Raw genomic sequence first — 18157 nt, 5'->3', positions numbered from 1 at the left:
GTGCTTGCCAGGAGCAATTTCTGAGCCTGGAGCCAGGAATAACCCCTGAGCACTGCCGGGTGTGACCCAAAAACCACAAAAAAAAGTGTATGAATTGTCCTCGTGGGAAATGACAAGAATGGGGAAGACATTCCCTCAGAAGACAGACTAGAAAGGTCAGTTTTCCTGCTTGAATGTGGGTCCTTTTGCAATCTGAAAAGAACAGAAGGGAACAGTCTGTCTGTTTGCTGTCTTTTTTCTCTTTTATTCCACAAGGCAGATTTGTACTTCTGGTGGCTTTATTCTCAGAGTTGGCATGTATTTTGCTGACTGCTTTCTCATATCTACAAATTTAAGCATATGTTCATTAGCCTCAACTGTTTTGGGTAGAAAATGGCATTTTCTTGGATGAAAGTATAAAGGATTGGAACCTGGTGAACTAAATTTAACTCAAATGCTCAAACAAAAGACTGCAGAAGTTCTAGTGGGAAAATGAATCACTTTGAAACAAATTTCTCAATAGGTCCAGAAACATAGGATAAAAAATAAGGTGCTGACCTTGCATGCAGCTGCCAACCCCAATTCTATCTCCAGCACCACATAGCATCCCCCCAAAAACCACCAGGAGTGATTCTGAACAAAGAACTAGGAATAACCCTAGCATTGCCCAGTGAATTTGGCCTAATGCCTCCCTCCAAAAAAAGAAAAACTAAATCCTTCAAAACCTACACTAGATAATAATCATATATCCACAAAGGAAATAGGAAATAAATCCTGAACCTAGACAAAGAATTTAGAGAGGACAGTGTTGTGTTCCAACAGCCCTGGAATAGGGAGCAGCTGAATGATGCTGATAGGAAGACTAAAGAGACTTTGAATCATGATGAGGAAGGCCACGATTGAAATCAGGAGAAGGAAGCAATGTCCTCAGTTTAACTAATGGGGAAAAGGTCTATACTGGGCTCAGAATTCCAAATCCCCCCCCCCCCCCAATTCCTCAAGCTGATCTGGAGCTACATAAAACTGAAACAAATGCTTGCTCTTTCACTTCACCTGTCACTTTTGGAAAGTCACATCCCTCTTCCCCGAGATTCAGTGATCTTATCTGCCAATGAGGGGACCCAGAGAGATAGTGCAGAGGGTAAGGTGCTTGCCAGGCATGTAGCCAACAGGGCTTGATCCCCTGAATCCCATATCGTCCCCCAAGCACCACCAGGAGTTATTCCTGAGTGCAGAGCCAGGAGTTAACACCCTAGCTTTGCTCTGTGTGGCCCCAACACAAAACAAAAGCCAAACCAAAAAAGAAGACGTTGGGCCACAGTGATAGTTCAGGGACTAAGGTACTTGCCTTGAATGAGGTTGACCTCCTGGTTTAATCCTTGGCTTTATATAGGGTCCCCCAACCACTGCCAAGAGTTATTCTGAGTGTAGAGCCAGGAATAAGCCCTGAGCATTTTTAGGTGTGGCCCCAAAACTAAAAAAAATTATAGGGGCTTTGGGTCAGAGATAGTACAGAGTTTAAAGCACTTGCCCTGCAAAAGGATGATCCTCTAGTTTGATCTTTGGCACCAGTTAGGATCCCCTGAGTACTATCAGGAATGATTCCTGAGCACAGAGCCAGGAGTAAGCCCTGAGTACAGTTGGGTGTGGGCCCATCATATCCTAAAGAAATAGAGGTGTATGGAGCCGAAGAGATAGCATGCAGGTAAGGCATTTGCCTTTCGTGCAGAAGGTCGTTGGTTCGAATCCCGGCATCCCATGTGATTCCCCCGAGCCCACTAGGAGCGATTTCTGACTCCTGGAGCCAGGAGTAACCCCTGAGTGCTGCTGGGTGTGTCCCCCCCCACAAAAAAAAATAGAGGTGTAGGGGCTGGAGCGGTGGTGCAGCAGTTGGGTGTTTGCCTTGCAAGCAGCTGACCTAGGATGGACCACGGTTCCATCCTTTGGCATACCATATGGTTCCCCAAGCCAGGAGCAATTTCTGAGCGAAGAGCCAGGAGTAACCCCTGAGCGTCACCAGGTGTGGCCATAAACAAAAAACAAACAAAAAAAGTGCTTCTTATAGGTGCCAGAGCGATGGCTCAGTGGTAGGGAGTTTGCCTTGCACACAGATAACCAAGGACAGATTAGATTCCCAGGCATCCCATATGGTCCCCCAAGCCAGGAACAATTTCTTTTTTTGTTTTTTTTTGTTTTGTTTTGTTTTGTTTTTTTTTTTTTTTTTGGGTCATACCCGGTAGCGCTTAGAGGTTACTCCTGGCTTATGCTCAGAAATCGTTCCTGGCAGGCTCAGGGGACCATTTGGGATATTGGGATTCAAACCACTGTCCTTCTGCATGCAAGACAAATGCCTTACCTCCATGCTATCTCTCTGGCCCTGCCAGGAGCAATTTCTTAGCGCATAGCTAGGAGTAACCCCTGAGCATCACCGGGTGTGGCCCAAAAATCAAAACAAAACAAAAAAGAAATAGAGGCTTAAGGGGTCAACCCATGTTCAATCTCCAGCATCTCATATGGTTGCCCCAGCATTGGCCTGAGTGATCCGTGAGTACTGAGCCAGGAGTAACCCTTGAATATTGAAAAGTATGGCCCCAAACAAAAAAATGAAAAATAAGTTCAAGGCCACAGAGATACTGTAGAGCTGTAGCACATGGTTTGCATGTGGGGGTTCAGGTTCAATCTGTAATACCTCAAGCAAGCACTTGAACACAGATATGGGAGTAACCATTGAAGATCACTGCGCGTCATCCCCAAGAACCATGTCAAGAGTAGCCCCAAAGCACTTGCAGAAACCAAAAAAATAAATACATTTCCACATTATTTTACCAAGCTTTAATAGATTCTTCCTTGTTCTGTACTTTATTATATATATATTACCACATCTGACAGATCTCAGGAGCTACTCCTGACTCCATGCTTGAGACTTACTCCTGGCAGTTCTTGGGGGACACTATGAGGTGCTGGGGATTGAACTGGAGTTGTCTTTGCACAAGACAAGTACCTTAATTCCCGTGCTATCTTGCAGGCTCCCTAATACTCTATTTAATAACAGATACATGTGCCTGTTCACATTACATACATATATTACTGCTGCAGTCTAGTCCTAGACCATCCCAAAGAGTCTCTAAACCCAGCAAAAGTGCACTTTATTCAATTAAATAGGGGTTTACTACATTAATTTTTTATCTGTAGCTACAATTAGATTAGCCAATTATTCTGTATTGCTACTTTGTCTGTTTAATTCGAAGCACCCAACCTACTCACGATTCTGTGTGGCCTGGAGCACTTATATGAATAGTGGGCACTTAGTGAATAGAAGCAAATTGCTCCTCCTTCAGAGATATTCCTTGGCTCCCCAGTTTTGAATGAGTGAGACTGTAGTGGAGTCCACTTTTCCTTTGGTCAAGAGTTACATGTCTGAAAGGATCATTTTGTTTGTTTTCTCTAAGAGCAAACAGCTTAGTGACTAACACACAGTAAGAAAAAAACTTTTATTTAATTAAAATAACTTTATTAGGTGCTTTTGGAAGTCCTATTTTTTTTTTTACTTAGTCTCAGCTCAAAAGGAAAAGGGGCAATTACAATTGTTTTATTTTGGGGGGGGCACACCTGGTGACGCTCAGGGGTTACTCCTGGCTATGCGCTCAGAAATCGCTCCTGGCTTGGGGGACCATATGGGACGCTGGGGATCGAACCTCGGTTCGTCCTAGGCTAGTGCTTGTAAGGCAGATACCTTACCCCTAGCACCACTGCTCCCGCCCCCAACAATTGCAATTCTTTTTGGGTTTTGTGCCACACCCAGTGGTAGTCATGGTTACTCCTGGCTCTGTGGTCAGAAATTATTCCTGGCAGGCTCAGGGGACCATATAGGATGCAAGGGATCAAACCTGCGTCAGCTGTGTACAAAGCAAATGCCCTTATTCACTATACTATTGCTTTGGACCCCAATTGCAAATTTCTAAGACCATATCTAACGTATGTTTGGTAAGAGGGTAAAAGTAGGAGCAGTGTGTAGTGAACAAATAATTTCTTTGTAGTCCTAGTTAAGAAGTAGGGGAGAAGGAACTTTTCCCTTATGATAGATTTGATTCAAAGCTGTGTCTGGCTCAGAGTGCACTTGTACTACAGAAGTAGGTTAAACCTCTCCCTGTTCAGAGGAAGAGGAGCAAAGTCCTTATCCATGATGGGTCCATGATGGGCCACCATTTTTTCAATTAAGCCATCTTTTTTGGTGAATGGGATACCTTGTCCTTCTCTCTTTTTCTCTCCGTTTCTTCCAACTCTCTGATGCTTCTCCTTTGGTGTCTGTCCTACCCACCTCATCTCTTCTATTGTCTGCCCACAGAGTCTCTCAGCTAAGTCAAGTTGCTAAAGGCCATCAGGGAGAGAGAGAGCCTAATTACTTCAGATATATGGAGAAAATGTTGTGAGTAGGGAGGAAACAAGAAAACATGAGTGAGAGTAAGAGGAACAGAGTTATTTTGCTCTCAAAACATACCTGGAAGTCATAAGCAGAATATGGTGGCAGGTGAGGAGGGCTGTGGTAGTAGGTATTGTAGGAGGCCACTTGAGGACGAGCATAGTACGAAACAGTTGGATGGGCATTTTCAACAGAACAGTTCAGTGCCGGAAGAGTTGGGTTCTAGAGAAAAACACAAATTACAAACAATATAAACATTCATCACTAGGAGAATGACTGAATAAATGGTGAGTCATCCATAGCATAGAATAGCAGACAATTAGAGATTTGGACCTAGATTTAGTGGCTAAGAAATTTATCTGGGAGGCTGGAGTGGTGGTGTAAGCAGTAGGGAATTTATTTGCCTTGCATGCACTGACCTAGGAAAGATCCCAGCGCACAGAGCCAGGAGTAATCCCTGAGCATCACCGGGTGTGGCCCAAAAATTAAAAAAAAACCTCAAAAAAAAGAGAAATTTATCTGGAATACAGTGTTAATTTTATTAAAAGGGTGAAGATAATACAGTGGGTAGGGCGTTTGCCTTGCATATGGCTGATCTGGGTTCAACCCCAGGCATCCCATATGATCCCCCAAGCACAAGGAGTATTTCCTGAGTATAGAGCCAGGAATATGTTTTGAGCATCACCTGGTGTAACCCAAAAACTAAAAAAAAATAAATAAAAGTCACCAACTCTAGGCAATAAAATGATCAGTGTTCCTATTCCAGGGATTAAGGGTAAGAGTAGTATTATTAGAGCAGTGATAATACTCTGCATGGGGTTACAGTGATAGATACAGCTTATTATACATTTTTCCAAACTCACAGATTGTACACCTCCCAGAGTGCAGACTTTGAGTAGCTCTGATGGGCCAATACAACTTCATTCTAGTAGCAATGTACTACTTTGATGAGGCTGTTGATAATGCGAAAGACTACATGTGCAGAGAAAGTCTATATACTTTCAACTTAATACTATTGTGAACCTAAAACTCTAGGAAAATAATACAAATTACTAAGCCACCATGTTAATATAGTATGATTACAATTCATGCGCAAATAAAGACCCAAACAATTGTATGTGTATATAAAGCTGTAACTTATTTATAAATGCAAATAAATTATAAAGTTTCACAACCATGCCTATTATTTTTTTATTGGAGGATGGGGTAGAGAAGGGTTTTGAGACAACGCAGCAATGCTCACGGGCTCCTCTGGGTACTACACTTAGCAGTGAACCCTCGCAATGTTTGGACAGCCATATGCAGTATTGGGGATGGAACCAGAATCTGCTATTTTCAAGGGAAGTACCCATCCCTGTGCTAGCTCTGGTGTGAACTAGGATTATTTTTTCAGAGGAAAGTACTACTAGGAGTTATATAGGGCTACATAGGGACTCTTCCCCTTCTGCTATTTAGCCATCATTTTTACAACTAATAGATAAATATTTTGTCATTTCCCTCAATTTTTCATTAAAAAATTTCAAACCAGGGCTGGAGTGATAGCAGAGTGGTAGGGCATTTGCCTTACATGTGGCCAACCAGGACGGACCCAGGTTCAATTCCCATATGGGGCCTGGCATACCATATGGTCCCCTGAGCCCGGAGCGATATCTGAGCGTAGAGCCAGGAGTAATCCCTGAGTGCCAGGTGTGTCCCAAAAATGAAAAAAGAAATCAAACCTATGGCCAGAAACTGTGCTATGTGACTTTTAAGGTGATAAGGGGGAAAAAAGACCCAATAAATAAAATTCAAATATGTGAAGCCCAATGTGCATTTGCTATGACCAAATGTGATGAATCACTAGGAATCTGTGAAAATCGTGACAGTTTCAAAGAAATGAGGGCTGATCTATAGTAGGAAGCTTGGCACAGTTAGGGGGTACAGTTAGGCCAGAGATGGACCACTATGAAAATGATAGTGGGAAATGGTCACTCTGGGCAAGAACTAGATACTGAAAGGAGGTAAAGTGATATACATAATACCCTTTCTGTAACAGTATTGAAAAAGAAAAGTGTCTGCCATAGAGGCAGGGTGGTGGGGGTGGTGGGTGGGAAGGAAACTGGGGACACTGGTGGTGGAAGTGTGCATAGGTGAAGGGATGGGTGCTCAGACATTCGATAACTGAAACTCAGTCATGAGAAACTTTTTAACTACAGCTCAGAGTGATTTAATAATTTTTTTTGTTTTTTGGGCCATACCCATTTGACGCTCACGGGTTACTCCTGGCTAAGCGCTCAGAAATTGCCCCTGGCTTGGGGGGACCATATGGGACGCTGGGGGATCGAACCGCAGTCCTTCCTTGGCTAGTGCTTGCAAGGCAGACACCTTACCTCTAGCACCACCTCTCCGGCCCCAATAATTTTTTTAATGTTGTGAGGTTTCCTACAGATTTCAACTTGGCTAAGGACATGAAGGATATTTATTTTTATCAGCCCTGTAGAATGAAAGAACAACCTTAACACTGCAAAGAAATCATGAACAAAGAAGCAGAATATATTGATTACAATGTAGAAGGAATTGGGTACCATATGGGCTCAAGAGATTGTACAGTGGATGACCAATCTGAGATTAATCCCTGGCACCCCGTATGTTCCCTGAAGCACCATCTGAAATGACCCCTAAATACAGAGTCAGGAGTATGCCCCAAGCACAACTGGGTTTGGCCCCTCTAAAAAAGGAAAGAAATGCACCCTCCAATAAAACAAACAATGGATTGTATACCATGATGATAATATATAACTCTTCATCTAGTCCAAGACAGAGTTCTTTTTCTCAACACATACAAAGCACTGCTTATTTATTCCCAAGCAGGCCTGTAAGTTAAAACTGTGAATGTCAGGATATCCAAGGTGTGTGTGTGGAGGGTACATGGTTTTGCCCATTTCAAATGTTACAATCAGTAGTGAAGAGGATAATTAATGAAGAGAGATCTTCAACATCAATTAGTCCTGTTTCTGGTTCATATCTACTCAACATTAACAGAGAGCAGATGCTTCCTCTGAAGTGATGAAAGTGTGTGGGCAGGCTCTGGCAGTGACACAGGCATCCATGCTGGGATGTTGGCAAAGGAAAACTTCCTTACAGCAAGTTTCAACACAGTTCTGTTGCTCTCTTCTTTGGAGTGGGTTTTATTGTTTACATTTCTCGTAAGCTTAAAGAACTACAAACCTCAGTCATTCCAATGCAGCTCAAGGGACAATCAGCCTCTAGAACAGGGGTCTTCAAACTACGGCCCGCGGGCCACATGCGGCCTGCAGAGGAGTCTAATGCAGCCCGCCAGCAGTGAGCACTGTTTGGTTGCCAAGATACCTGCCAGCATATACACTCAGTGTCACGGTTTCTCAGGGATGACGTTAACCACCTCCGCCCATGGCATGTTGTGTGCTGGGAGGGTGGGTGTGAGGGCGGTGTTGAGAGGGACACTGATGCGCCCTTGGGCCTGGTGCTTGGCGTGTGCATTGCTGATGACGTCACTGGAGGGCGCCGGATGCCGCGTGGCGAGGAGTACCACATGTGGGTGACTATATGATGTAAAAAGGCGCCTGCTCCACCCCCAGGCAACGTGGTGTCTGTGGTGCTGTGCCTGCCTGTACAGTGAGGTTTTCCTCTACTCCCTCCACTGCCAAAGGTCAGTCAAAAGTGCCATAGAAATAATTTTTTGCCAGATGGGGGTTCTGCCCGATTGGGCTGTGGGTGACTCATATGAAAATTCCCCTTTGGGGGTGGTGAGGCGTTCAGTGCTGAAATCAAAGTTAGGGGGTGGGCAGTGGTTGGGAGGTTAGGGGTTCAGTGCTGAATTGCCCATGTGGAAAATTAGGGGTTCGATGCTGAAGCATTTTAAAGGGGTTACATTGAAAATTTTATATGCATTTTGCAATTCCTTTTCAGTGTTCACATGCTGATTCCGAACATATCAATTTGGGCATTATATAGGGAGATATAACTGAACTATCAGGGACTGAGCTGGTCTGCTTAGAAAAGCCTGCAAGGGTAAGTGTTCACATCAGGGACTAATGGGGGTTCATACACTGTGTGTATATATACACACATATTTGCATTTCACTAATATCAGTTTGGAATCCCTAGGAAACAACGATGTCAAGAAAAAGAAAAATTGACGGTGAGTGTAGGATATTCAAAGAACAGTGGACTTACGATTACTTTTTTATGCGGTACAAAGAAAAAGCTGTGTGTCTGATATGCCAGAATATAGTTGCTGTGTTCAAAGAATACAATTTGCGACGCCACTATCAAACTCAACATAAAGATAAATATGATTGTTTGGTTGGAGAAGTGAGAAAAGATAAAATATTACAACTGAAACATACACTGACGACTCAGCAAAATTCTTTTGTGAAGCAGAAGCAGTTAAATACTTCCTCACTGCAGGCAAGTTTTCAAGTTGCCAAGCTAATAGCGCACAATGGCAAACCATTTGTGGAGGGAGAATTTGTTAAAGAATGCCTTATTTCTGTTGCCAAAGAGATGTGTCCAGAGAAGGCCAATTTATTTAGTACAGTGAGCCTTTCAGGAGTTACAATGACACGAAGGATTGAAGAAATGGGAGAAAATTTGCTGCACCATTTGCAAAACTCTGCAAAGAAACTTTGCTATTTTTCCTTGGCACTCGACGAAAGCAGTGGTGTTCGTGATTCTGCCCAACTTCTCATTTATATGCGTGGGACAAATGAGTATTTTGAAGTCACAGAAGAGCTTGCTGCACTGCAAAGTATCAAAGGTACAACCACAGGAGTGGATATGTTTGAAAAGGTTTGTCAAACTGTGAATAGTTTGGAGCTGGACTGGGTTAAATTAGTCAGTGTAACAACTGATGGTGCTCCTAGTAGCATGGTGGGTCTAAGAGAGGAGTAATTGCTCACAATACACAAGAGATGGACAAACATAACCATCCTCATCCAATTGCCATACACTGCCTTATCCACCAACAAGTGCTGTGTTGTAAATCACTGAAGTGGGACTCTGTTATGAAAATTGTGGTATCTTGTGTTAATTACATTAGAACTCATGCACTAAACCACAGACAATTTCAGGAATTTCTGAGGTAAATGTTGCCCATGAAGATGTTCTGTACCACACAGAAGTCTGTTGGCTGAGTAGAGGGAGAGTTTTGAAACGTTTCTATGACTTCCGCAGATTACAGCTTTTCTACTTTCAAAAAACCAAGAAGTACCAGAGCTCAATGATGCAGAATGGAAATAGCACCTTGCCTTTCTGACAGATATAACAGAGCTACTCAACAGTTTCAATCTGCAACGCCAAGGCAAGGGGAAGCTCATCTGTGATATGGCATCACATGTGAAAGCATTTGAAGTAAAATTAGGCCTTCTCATCAAACTAGTACAGGAGGAAAACTTCAGTCATCTCCCAACAACTCAAAACCTGTCAGCAGACAAACCATTGGTTGCATTCCCAAAGGAAACATGTCTGGCTTCACTAGAATTGTTGCAAAAGGAGTTTCAATTTAGATTCAAAGAGCTTCATCTCCATGAACAGGACATACAGCTTTTTCGTAACCCATTTTCTGTTGAGATTGAAAATGTCCTTACAATTTACCAAATGGAACTGGCTGAACTGCAGAATTGTGACTCTCTGAAAGACGCATTTAAGTCAAGTAACCTTTTGAATTTCTATGCATCTCTCCCCTCTGACACATATCCAAATATCAGGAACCATGCACTCAAAATAGTAACCATCTTTGGTAGCACTTATGCCTGTGAACAGACTTTTTCAAGAATGAAACATCTGCAATCTCCAACCAGATCAAGATTAACTGATGCCCACTTGCATCACTTGTTACGACTGGCAGTGACAAATATGGAACCAGACATTGACCATCTCATTAGCCAAATGCAGGCCCACAGTTCCCATTGAAATACTGGTGCGTGATCTGTTTATTTATAAATGGTTTCATTTTATTTATATAAGATATGTGCAGTGTGAGTAGGAATTAGTAGCTCATATAGTCCGGCCCTCCAGCTCTCTAAGGGACTGTAATCCGGCCTCCACTTTAAAAAGTTTGAAGACCCCTGCTCTAGGAGGTGTGGGAGAAAGTTTCAGAGCTGGGCCATGTTAGGAGCTGACTGGCTTTACCAAGGGATGGTGGTCAGAAATGCCTTTCCCTAGAACTCGAAGAAGATTGGTATCTCTGGGGAAGTCCCAGAAAATAAGTTTCTTTGGCCTTTTGTCAGTGAAAATATCCTGCAGCTCTTACCAAAAAATAATAATGAAGCTAGTTGTACGCAAATAAACTAAGCCTCTTGCAGAGAAACAGCCATGTAATGTAAACTAGAGCTCTAAGTTTCTGTATGGTGAGCAAGTCCAGAGGTCCGGGATCATCTCTGAAAGGAAGTGGATTATCGCTGGGAAAGAAACACGTAAGAAAAAGCAGTTACATCAAATGAGTATAAGACACATACAGGAGAGAAGAAAGTCCAGGGTAGAGTGGAGAGGAAATGGACAAACAACAAGAGACTGGTGAAGTGAAACACTGGACAGGGATTGGGCAAACAAAATGACCCCCAAATAATGACCTGGCTAGATTTCAAAGTAAATGATTCCATAACAAAGGCCCAAAGGTAACAAACTGAAAACTGGGAGGAAGTTTTCCTTGGGGTAAGGATGGGGAGGAGAACACTGAAAGAATGCAGAGGGAAGTGGCTACTTGATAAATGCTGGAAGGTGTTAAAATGTCTTGGGTCCAGAGAGATAGCATGGAGGTAAGGTGTTTGCCTCACATGCAGAAGATCAGTGGTTTGAATCCCAGAATCCCATATGGTGCCCTGAGCCTGCCAGGAGTGATTTCTGAGCATAGAGCCAGGAGTAACCCCTGAGCGCTGCCAGGTGTAACCCCAAAGAAACCAAAAACCAAAAAAATGTCTTAAGGTAAAACCCTATTAGGAACTGGTAAACCAAGGTGCCTAAAAGGGAATCAAAGTACCTGTCCTAGTGGAGGCTGGTGGGTGAGAGAGAAACTGAGGGCACTGATGGAGAAAAATAGACACTGATGGTGAGATGAGTATTGGAACATTGAATGCCTGAAACTCAATCATGATTGACTCTGTAAAATTAAAATAAAATAAAATAAGCGATTTCAAGTTGACAATAAATTTGACCCCTCTCTGTGTGCGTGTGTCTTGAGCTCTCTTATATATATGCATATAGGAGTTTGTTTCACTGTTAAAACTCTGGAACTCAAGTTATGAAACCTTGATTAATCAGTGGCCTTCCTTTTATTTATGTATTTACTTATTTTTGATTTTATGGATCACACCGAATAGTGCTCAGTGGTAACTCCTGGCTGTGTGCTCATAAATTATTATGGGGAGGGGGGCGGAGAGATAGCACAGTGGTAAGGCATTTGCCTTGCATGCAACCAATCCGGGACGGACCCAGTTTGATTCCTGGCATCCCATATGGTCCCTTGAGCTTGCCAGGAGCGATTTCTGAGCACAGAACCAGGAGTAACCCCTGAGCATTCCCATGTGTGGCCCAAAAACCAACCAATTAATAAATAAACTGTTAAAATTATTATTGGGGCTGGAGGAATAGCAAAGTGGTAGGGCATTTGCCTTGCATACAGCTGATTCAGGACAATGGTGGTTCGAATCCCAGCATCCCATGTGGTTCCTCGAGCCTGCCAGGAGTAATTTTTGAGTGCAGAGCCAGGAGTAATCTCTGAGCACTGCCGGGTGTGGCCCAAAATAAAAAAAAGAAAATATTACTGTGGTAGGCTCAGGGACCATATAGAATGCCAGGAATCGAACTCGGATCAGTGACATGCAAGAAAAGTGTTCTACCTGCTGTGTGCTATATGGCTCTGGCCCCAATCAGTGGTCTTCTGAACACCAATGAAAAAACTGGTTGTTAGCACAGGAAATGGTGAAAACAGTTGTATAAATCCTAAGACATGTAATGCATAGATGCTACCTACCATGTAAGCCACATCCCTGCCTATTTATTTTATTTTATTGGAGTGGCTAGTCGTGCTCAGGGATTACTCCCAGCATGGCTTGGGGGACCCTATGTTAATCTAGGGATCAAAATGTGGGTGATCTCTTGAAAGGCAAGCACCCTAAAGCACCTCTGTATTATCCTTTGGCAATCCTGTCTCCCAACTTTTAGCTGGAGATACAAAATAGGTGAAAACAGTAAGATGTAGATGTTTTTTTTAAAGACATCTCCTGACATAAACTGACTTGAAATTCTGATAAGCAAAACTTTCACAGGAGGAACAAATGATATCCAGATTGGAAACAAAGAGACACCTGTACCATTTGCAAAGTATTAAACTTCAATTAGGAAGATATTTCAATGGTACAGAACTTGACTCTGGGGAGTGAAGAGGGGGTGGTAAACTCCAGTCACTCAAATACTATAATCCTATATTTATGACTGTGGACTGGGAGACAAGGAATATAAATAGGGGTCAGACTCATTGGCAGGAAACATCTTGGCAACTGTTGACAGCAGGGCTAGTAGATGCCATTCTGGATCTCACTTGCCACAGTAAGAGAGCATGAGGGCAAATTCTTACAGAGTTCCATCCACTCTGGAGTTAAGTTCACTGGGGGCTAGGAAAAAATCTGTTGAGAAGATTAGTTTCTGGAAGATACACAGAACTGCCCCGTAACAGCCCATATCTGACTGCCAGCAACTGTCACACAACTCCAGACAGAAAATATTTTGTAAATCTTCTAAAGCACAGAGAATTACCAAAGGGGCCCAGTGCATAATGGGCTCTTCATTCACTCCTGCTTGTCCAGAAAGAGGCTGTCCTTGCCTGGGAATGCATAGTCTTCCAGCTGAGACTTAGAGCTTAGCCTCCTCTTAAATCTGTCCAGTTATAGCTCTCCAGCCACCACTCAGGTCTTTGTGATTTGGGCAGCTTTAAAGACTATTAGGGACTGACAACCTTAAAATCTTGGTTGCTGTTCATGAACAATCCAACACAGACTTTCCAGTCCCCACCTAGAAGACCCTCAGGAGAACCAGCTATAAAAGGGAGATCACCCACAGTGACGCTCAGGCCCACAGCCTGAAAATAACAGAGCCATGCAGACTACCTGAAGACAACTTCAAAGCAACTGTCATAATGATAATCACTCAAGAGGACCACATCAAAGGCTAAGAAGGTCTGAAAAAAAATCCAAAAATAGAAGCAATAGAGTTAAAGAATACAACAGCTAAAATGAAAAATATAATAGACAACAAACTGGGAGAAGCCAAAAATCTAATCTGTGAGTTTAAAGATCAAGTCATGGAAAGTACCCAAAATGACCAGCAAAAGGGAAAGAAAAAGAATGAAAAAATAGCATAAGAGTTATATGGGACAATATTAAGATGGATAGCATTAACACCATAGGAGTCCAGAAGAAGAAAGAATGTTATATTTTGAAGACATCATGATTTATCAAGTTCCTCATAGTTCAGTTTTAATCATAATATGTTCCAGCACCAGTTTCACTCCCAGTGTTGATTTCTGTCTTCCCTCCACTGATGTCCCAAGGTTTACTCTACCCTCTCTTCACCCCCAGCCTGACCCCTTGACAGGCACATTTTTAAGTTTTGTTGTAGTTTGGATCTCATGATTTCAGTGTTATTGACTCTCTGGTTCTTTGTGTGTGTGTGTGTGTGTGTGTGTGTGTGTGTGCGCGCGCGCGTGCGCGTGCACTCCTCTATGATACCCATGTGCCCGAAATCCTTGATTCCTGGCTCCTATTACTTTCTGTCCACTTCTTGATATTCTCCTCTGTACCCTTTACCTTCCTATATTCTGGGGGTCAAGAGTGATAGTTATCCCTCTCTTTAATACTTTGCATTCCCTTGCCCAATTATTCTAATATATGATATATGAGATCATCCTGTATTTGTCCTCCTTCCTTTGGATTACTACACTTAACATGATATAATCCAGTGCCATCCAAGTTGCAGTGAATTACATTATTTGACTGGCTTTTGGAGCTGAATAGTATTCCTTTATATATAATATATATGTATATACACCACATCTTCATAATCTATAAGATTGAAGAATATGGGCCCGGCAAGATAGCACAGCGGCGTTTGCCTTGCAAGCAGCCGATCCAGGACCAAAGGTGGTTGGTTCGAATCCCAGTGTCCCATATGGTCCCCCGTGTCTGCAAGGAGCTATTTCTGAGCAGACAGCCAGGAGTAACCCCTGAGCACCGCCGGGTGTGGCCCAAAAACAAAAAACAAAAACAAAAAAAAAGATTGAAGAATAGCTAAGGATTTCCCTAAGCTGAGAAAGGAATTAGATTCCCAAATCCATAAAGTGTAAAGGGTTCCAAACAAAAGAAATCCAAAGAGATGCACACTAAGCACATAGCAATTAAAATGCCATGAGCCAAAGACAGAGATAGAATAATGAAAAAGTACAAGAAAAGCAAAGACTCACATAAAAGGGAAATGCTGTAAAAATCACAACAAATCTATCCATTGAAACTACAGACCAAAAGGGAATGCTGTGGTCTATACAAAGACCTTTAACCAAGAATATTCTACCCAGCTAGGCTATCAGTAAAATTTAAAGTGGTGATTTTCTTTTTTTTCTTTTATTTTTTTTTTTGGTTTTTGGGCCACACCCGGCGGTGCTCAGGGGTTACTCCTGGCTGTCTGCTCAGAAATAGCTCCTGGCAGGCACGGGGGACCATATGGGACACCGGGATTCGAACCAACCACCTTTGGTCCTGGATCGGCTGCTTGCAAGGCAAACGCCGCTGTGCTATCTTTCCAGGCCCTAAAGTGGTGATTTTCATACAAAGAACAGCTAAAAGAGTCAAGGCCACTAGACTAGTCTTCCCAAAATTACTTAAGGGAGGTCTATAAAAGAATGAGACCCCCATTTGGCACTAGAAAGATCCCCCAAAAGCAGAAACTGTGAGAGAGGATAGTAATAAAGGAAACTCTGTTTTTGAGTTTCCTAATTCTTGTTATCTCCATCCTTTACAGTTTAGAGAATCACATTTTTCATTTATTACATTTTATTTTATTTTATTTTTTTGGTTTTTGGGCCACACCCGGCGGTGCTCAGGGGTTACTCCTGGCTGTCTGCTCAGAAATAGCTCCTGGCAGGCACGGGGGACCATATGGGACACCGGGATTCAAACCAACCACCTTTGGTCCTGGATTGGCTGCTTGCAAGGCAAACGCCGCTGTGCTATCTCTCCGGGCCCCATTTATTACATTTTCAATTTAAAATTTATACTTGATTTTTTTTGAAAAGATGTGAATTCTCTGTTAGAAAACAGGATAGGGGGGCCGACAAGGTGGCGCTAGAGGTAAGGTGTCTGCCTTGCAAGCGCCAGCCAAGGAAGGACCGCGGTTCGATCCCCCGGCATCACATATGGTCCCCCCAAGCCAGGGGCAATTTCTGAGCGCTTAGCCAGGAGTAACCCCTGAGCATCAAATGGGTGTGGCCAGAAAAACCAAAAAAAAAAAAAACAGGATAGGGTTTGGAACATGGTATACCTGAAACTCAACTATGGATAACTTTGTAAATCATGGTTCCTGGGGCCAGAGCTATAGCATAGTGGTAGGGCGTTTGTCTTCCACATGGCTGATCCAGGACGGACTTTGGTTAGATTCTCCGACATCCTATATGGTCCCCACAGCCAGGATCAATTTCTGAGCACATAGCCAGGAGTAAACCCTGAGTGTCACCAGGTGTGGCCCCAAAACAAAAACAAACAAAAAAACGTGGTTCCTATATTAAATAAGTGAAAATTTCATAAAAAGAGATTTTAGGATTCTTTATATTACTTATTTTATGTTGTGAGAGTTGTGATAGTTTGTAGTTTTTAAGGAACATGTTCACCACATAACGGTTTTGTTTGTTTCGTTTTTTGGGGGGGGCCACAGCCAGTGACGCTCAGGGGTCACTCCTGGCTATGCACTCAGAAATTGCTCCTGGCTTGGGGGATCATATGGGACAACAGGGGATCGAACTGCAGTCCATCCCAGGTCAGCACATCTAAGGCTACAGCCCTACCACTTGCACCACCCCTCCAGCCCCTCACATTAATATTTTTAAATTTATGTTCATAATAATTCCTCATGCTCCTAATATTTGGGGGAAATCTTTCGTGAGATTTTCAATTTTATTTCTGATAGTGACAACTTGTCTCATTTCTATTTTTTTTCTTTTTCAATCTTTCTAGTAATCTATCAATTTAAAAAGGTTTCTTATGCTGGATATCAAAACCCAGGTCCTCACACATGCCAGGCATATGTTCTGGTCAGCTACATTCCTATTCCCACATTCCCATCACAATTTATTTTATTGTTTTTTATTATCAATTTTGTTGATTTCTGCTCTTTAAATTTATTATATAACTTATCTGCTTAAATGGGGCCACACCATGCAGTGCTCAAGACTTACTCCTGGTTCTCTGCTCAGGAGTCACTCCTGGTGGTACACCGAGGAGGTATCATGTGTGGTTTCAAGGATGTGAACTGAGATCAGCTACATGCAAGGCAAGTGCCAACCCTTGTACCATCTCCCCAATCCTTTTTACTAGAATCTTTTTCTTTTGTTTCTGGGCAACACCTGGCAATGCTCAAGGGCTACTGCTGGTTCTGTACTTAGGAATTACTTCTGGCAGGGCTCAGGGGATCATGTGGCATGCTTCGGATCAAACTTGGGTTGGCAACATGCAAGGCAAACTCCCTACCCGCTTTACCCATCCTTAGTATATTCTTTTTTGTGTGTATGTGTTTTTGAGGGGTCATGCCCAGCCGTGCCCAGGGGATACTCCTGGCTCTGCACTCAGAAATTACTCCTGGCAGGCTCGTGGAACCATATGGGATGCCAGGGATTGAACCTGGGTTGTCCACATGCAAGGCAAGCACCCTACCCACTCTGCAATTGCGCTGGCCCCTCAAGGGGCATTTTTATGAATGGTGTTGGAATACATTTTAATTACTTTTTCAGTGGAATAAATTACAATCATTAAGATTGTTTTTAAATTGCAGATTTATAACAGCCAGAGCGGGTACAACCCTTGCTTTACATGTAACTGATCAGAGTTTGATCCCCAGCATCCCACATGGTCTCAGCTCTTGTTATCATTCCCTAGCAAGGGTGCCTCTGAAGACTCCAAATTTTTCTCCTCACAGTGGAAACACAACATAAATCACCAACCACAGTTGAACTCAGGCCTAGGGCTTCATGTAGCTTCACCTGGTTCTAGAAATTCCTGATGTGCTAGGATTTTCTCCACCCTGTCCCATTTGATTCAAGCGAGCTAAATCATGGCTCCCTTCAGAGCCCTTAGACTTTTACTTGTCTGGTTGCTTGAGAGCAAACATCTTGTCCCTGCTCTTTGCTTTTTAATCTTTCTTTTTCCCACTGGCCCTTGCTCGAATTTCCAGGGTACATATGTGATGATGTGAACTGCCTGCCTTGTTCGCTTTTACTATCCCAACAGTTGGGAACAATTTTTTACTTTTTTGAGTTCAAGCAACCAAACAAAGGAAGTAATGTCTGTTAAAACACATGTCGAACCAGAAAGAGCTATCGAAATGTTAGTTAGGGCAGTTGGTGGAAGAAGAACAAAGGCTCTGGCGCTTGGCAAATCTGGGCTCTAATCCCAGCTCTGCTATTTAGCTCCCGCGAAGCCACTTGACCTCTGTTGGCCTGTTTGCTCATCTATAAATGAGAGCAGCTGTACTTACCTCACA

At 42.9% G+C, this 18157-nt stretch overlaps 1 protein-coding gene across 2 annotated transcripts in view; it reads right to left on the bottom strand.

Annotated features, from left to right (window-relative positions):
- The window catches only part of TMEM255A (transmembrane protein 255A), an 85399-nt gene that overhangs the window by 7914 nt on the left and 59328 nt on the right, over positions 1-18157 (bottom strand). For both annotated transcript variants that reach the window (XM_049767602.1, XM_049767603.1), the window contains one exon: positions 4478-4621. In XM_049767602.1, coding sequence (XP_049623559.1) covers positions 4478-4621 — 144 coding nt within the window. The remainder of the gene's footprint in view (positions 1-4477; positions 4622-18157) is intronic.

This window comes from Suncus etruscus, chromosome X (genome assembly GCF_024139225.1).
Source record: "Suncus etruscus isolate mSunEtr1 chromosome X, mSunEtr1.pri.cur, whole genome shotgun sequence".
Taxonomy (NCBI): domain Eukaryota; kingdom Metazoa; phylum Chordata; class Mammalia; order Eulipotyphla; family Soricidae; genus Suncus; species Suncus etruscus.
This window is presented reverse-complemented; position numbering and strand designations above follow the sequence as displayed.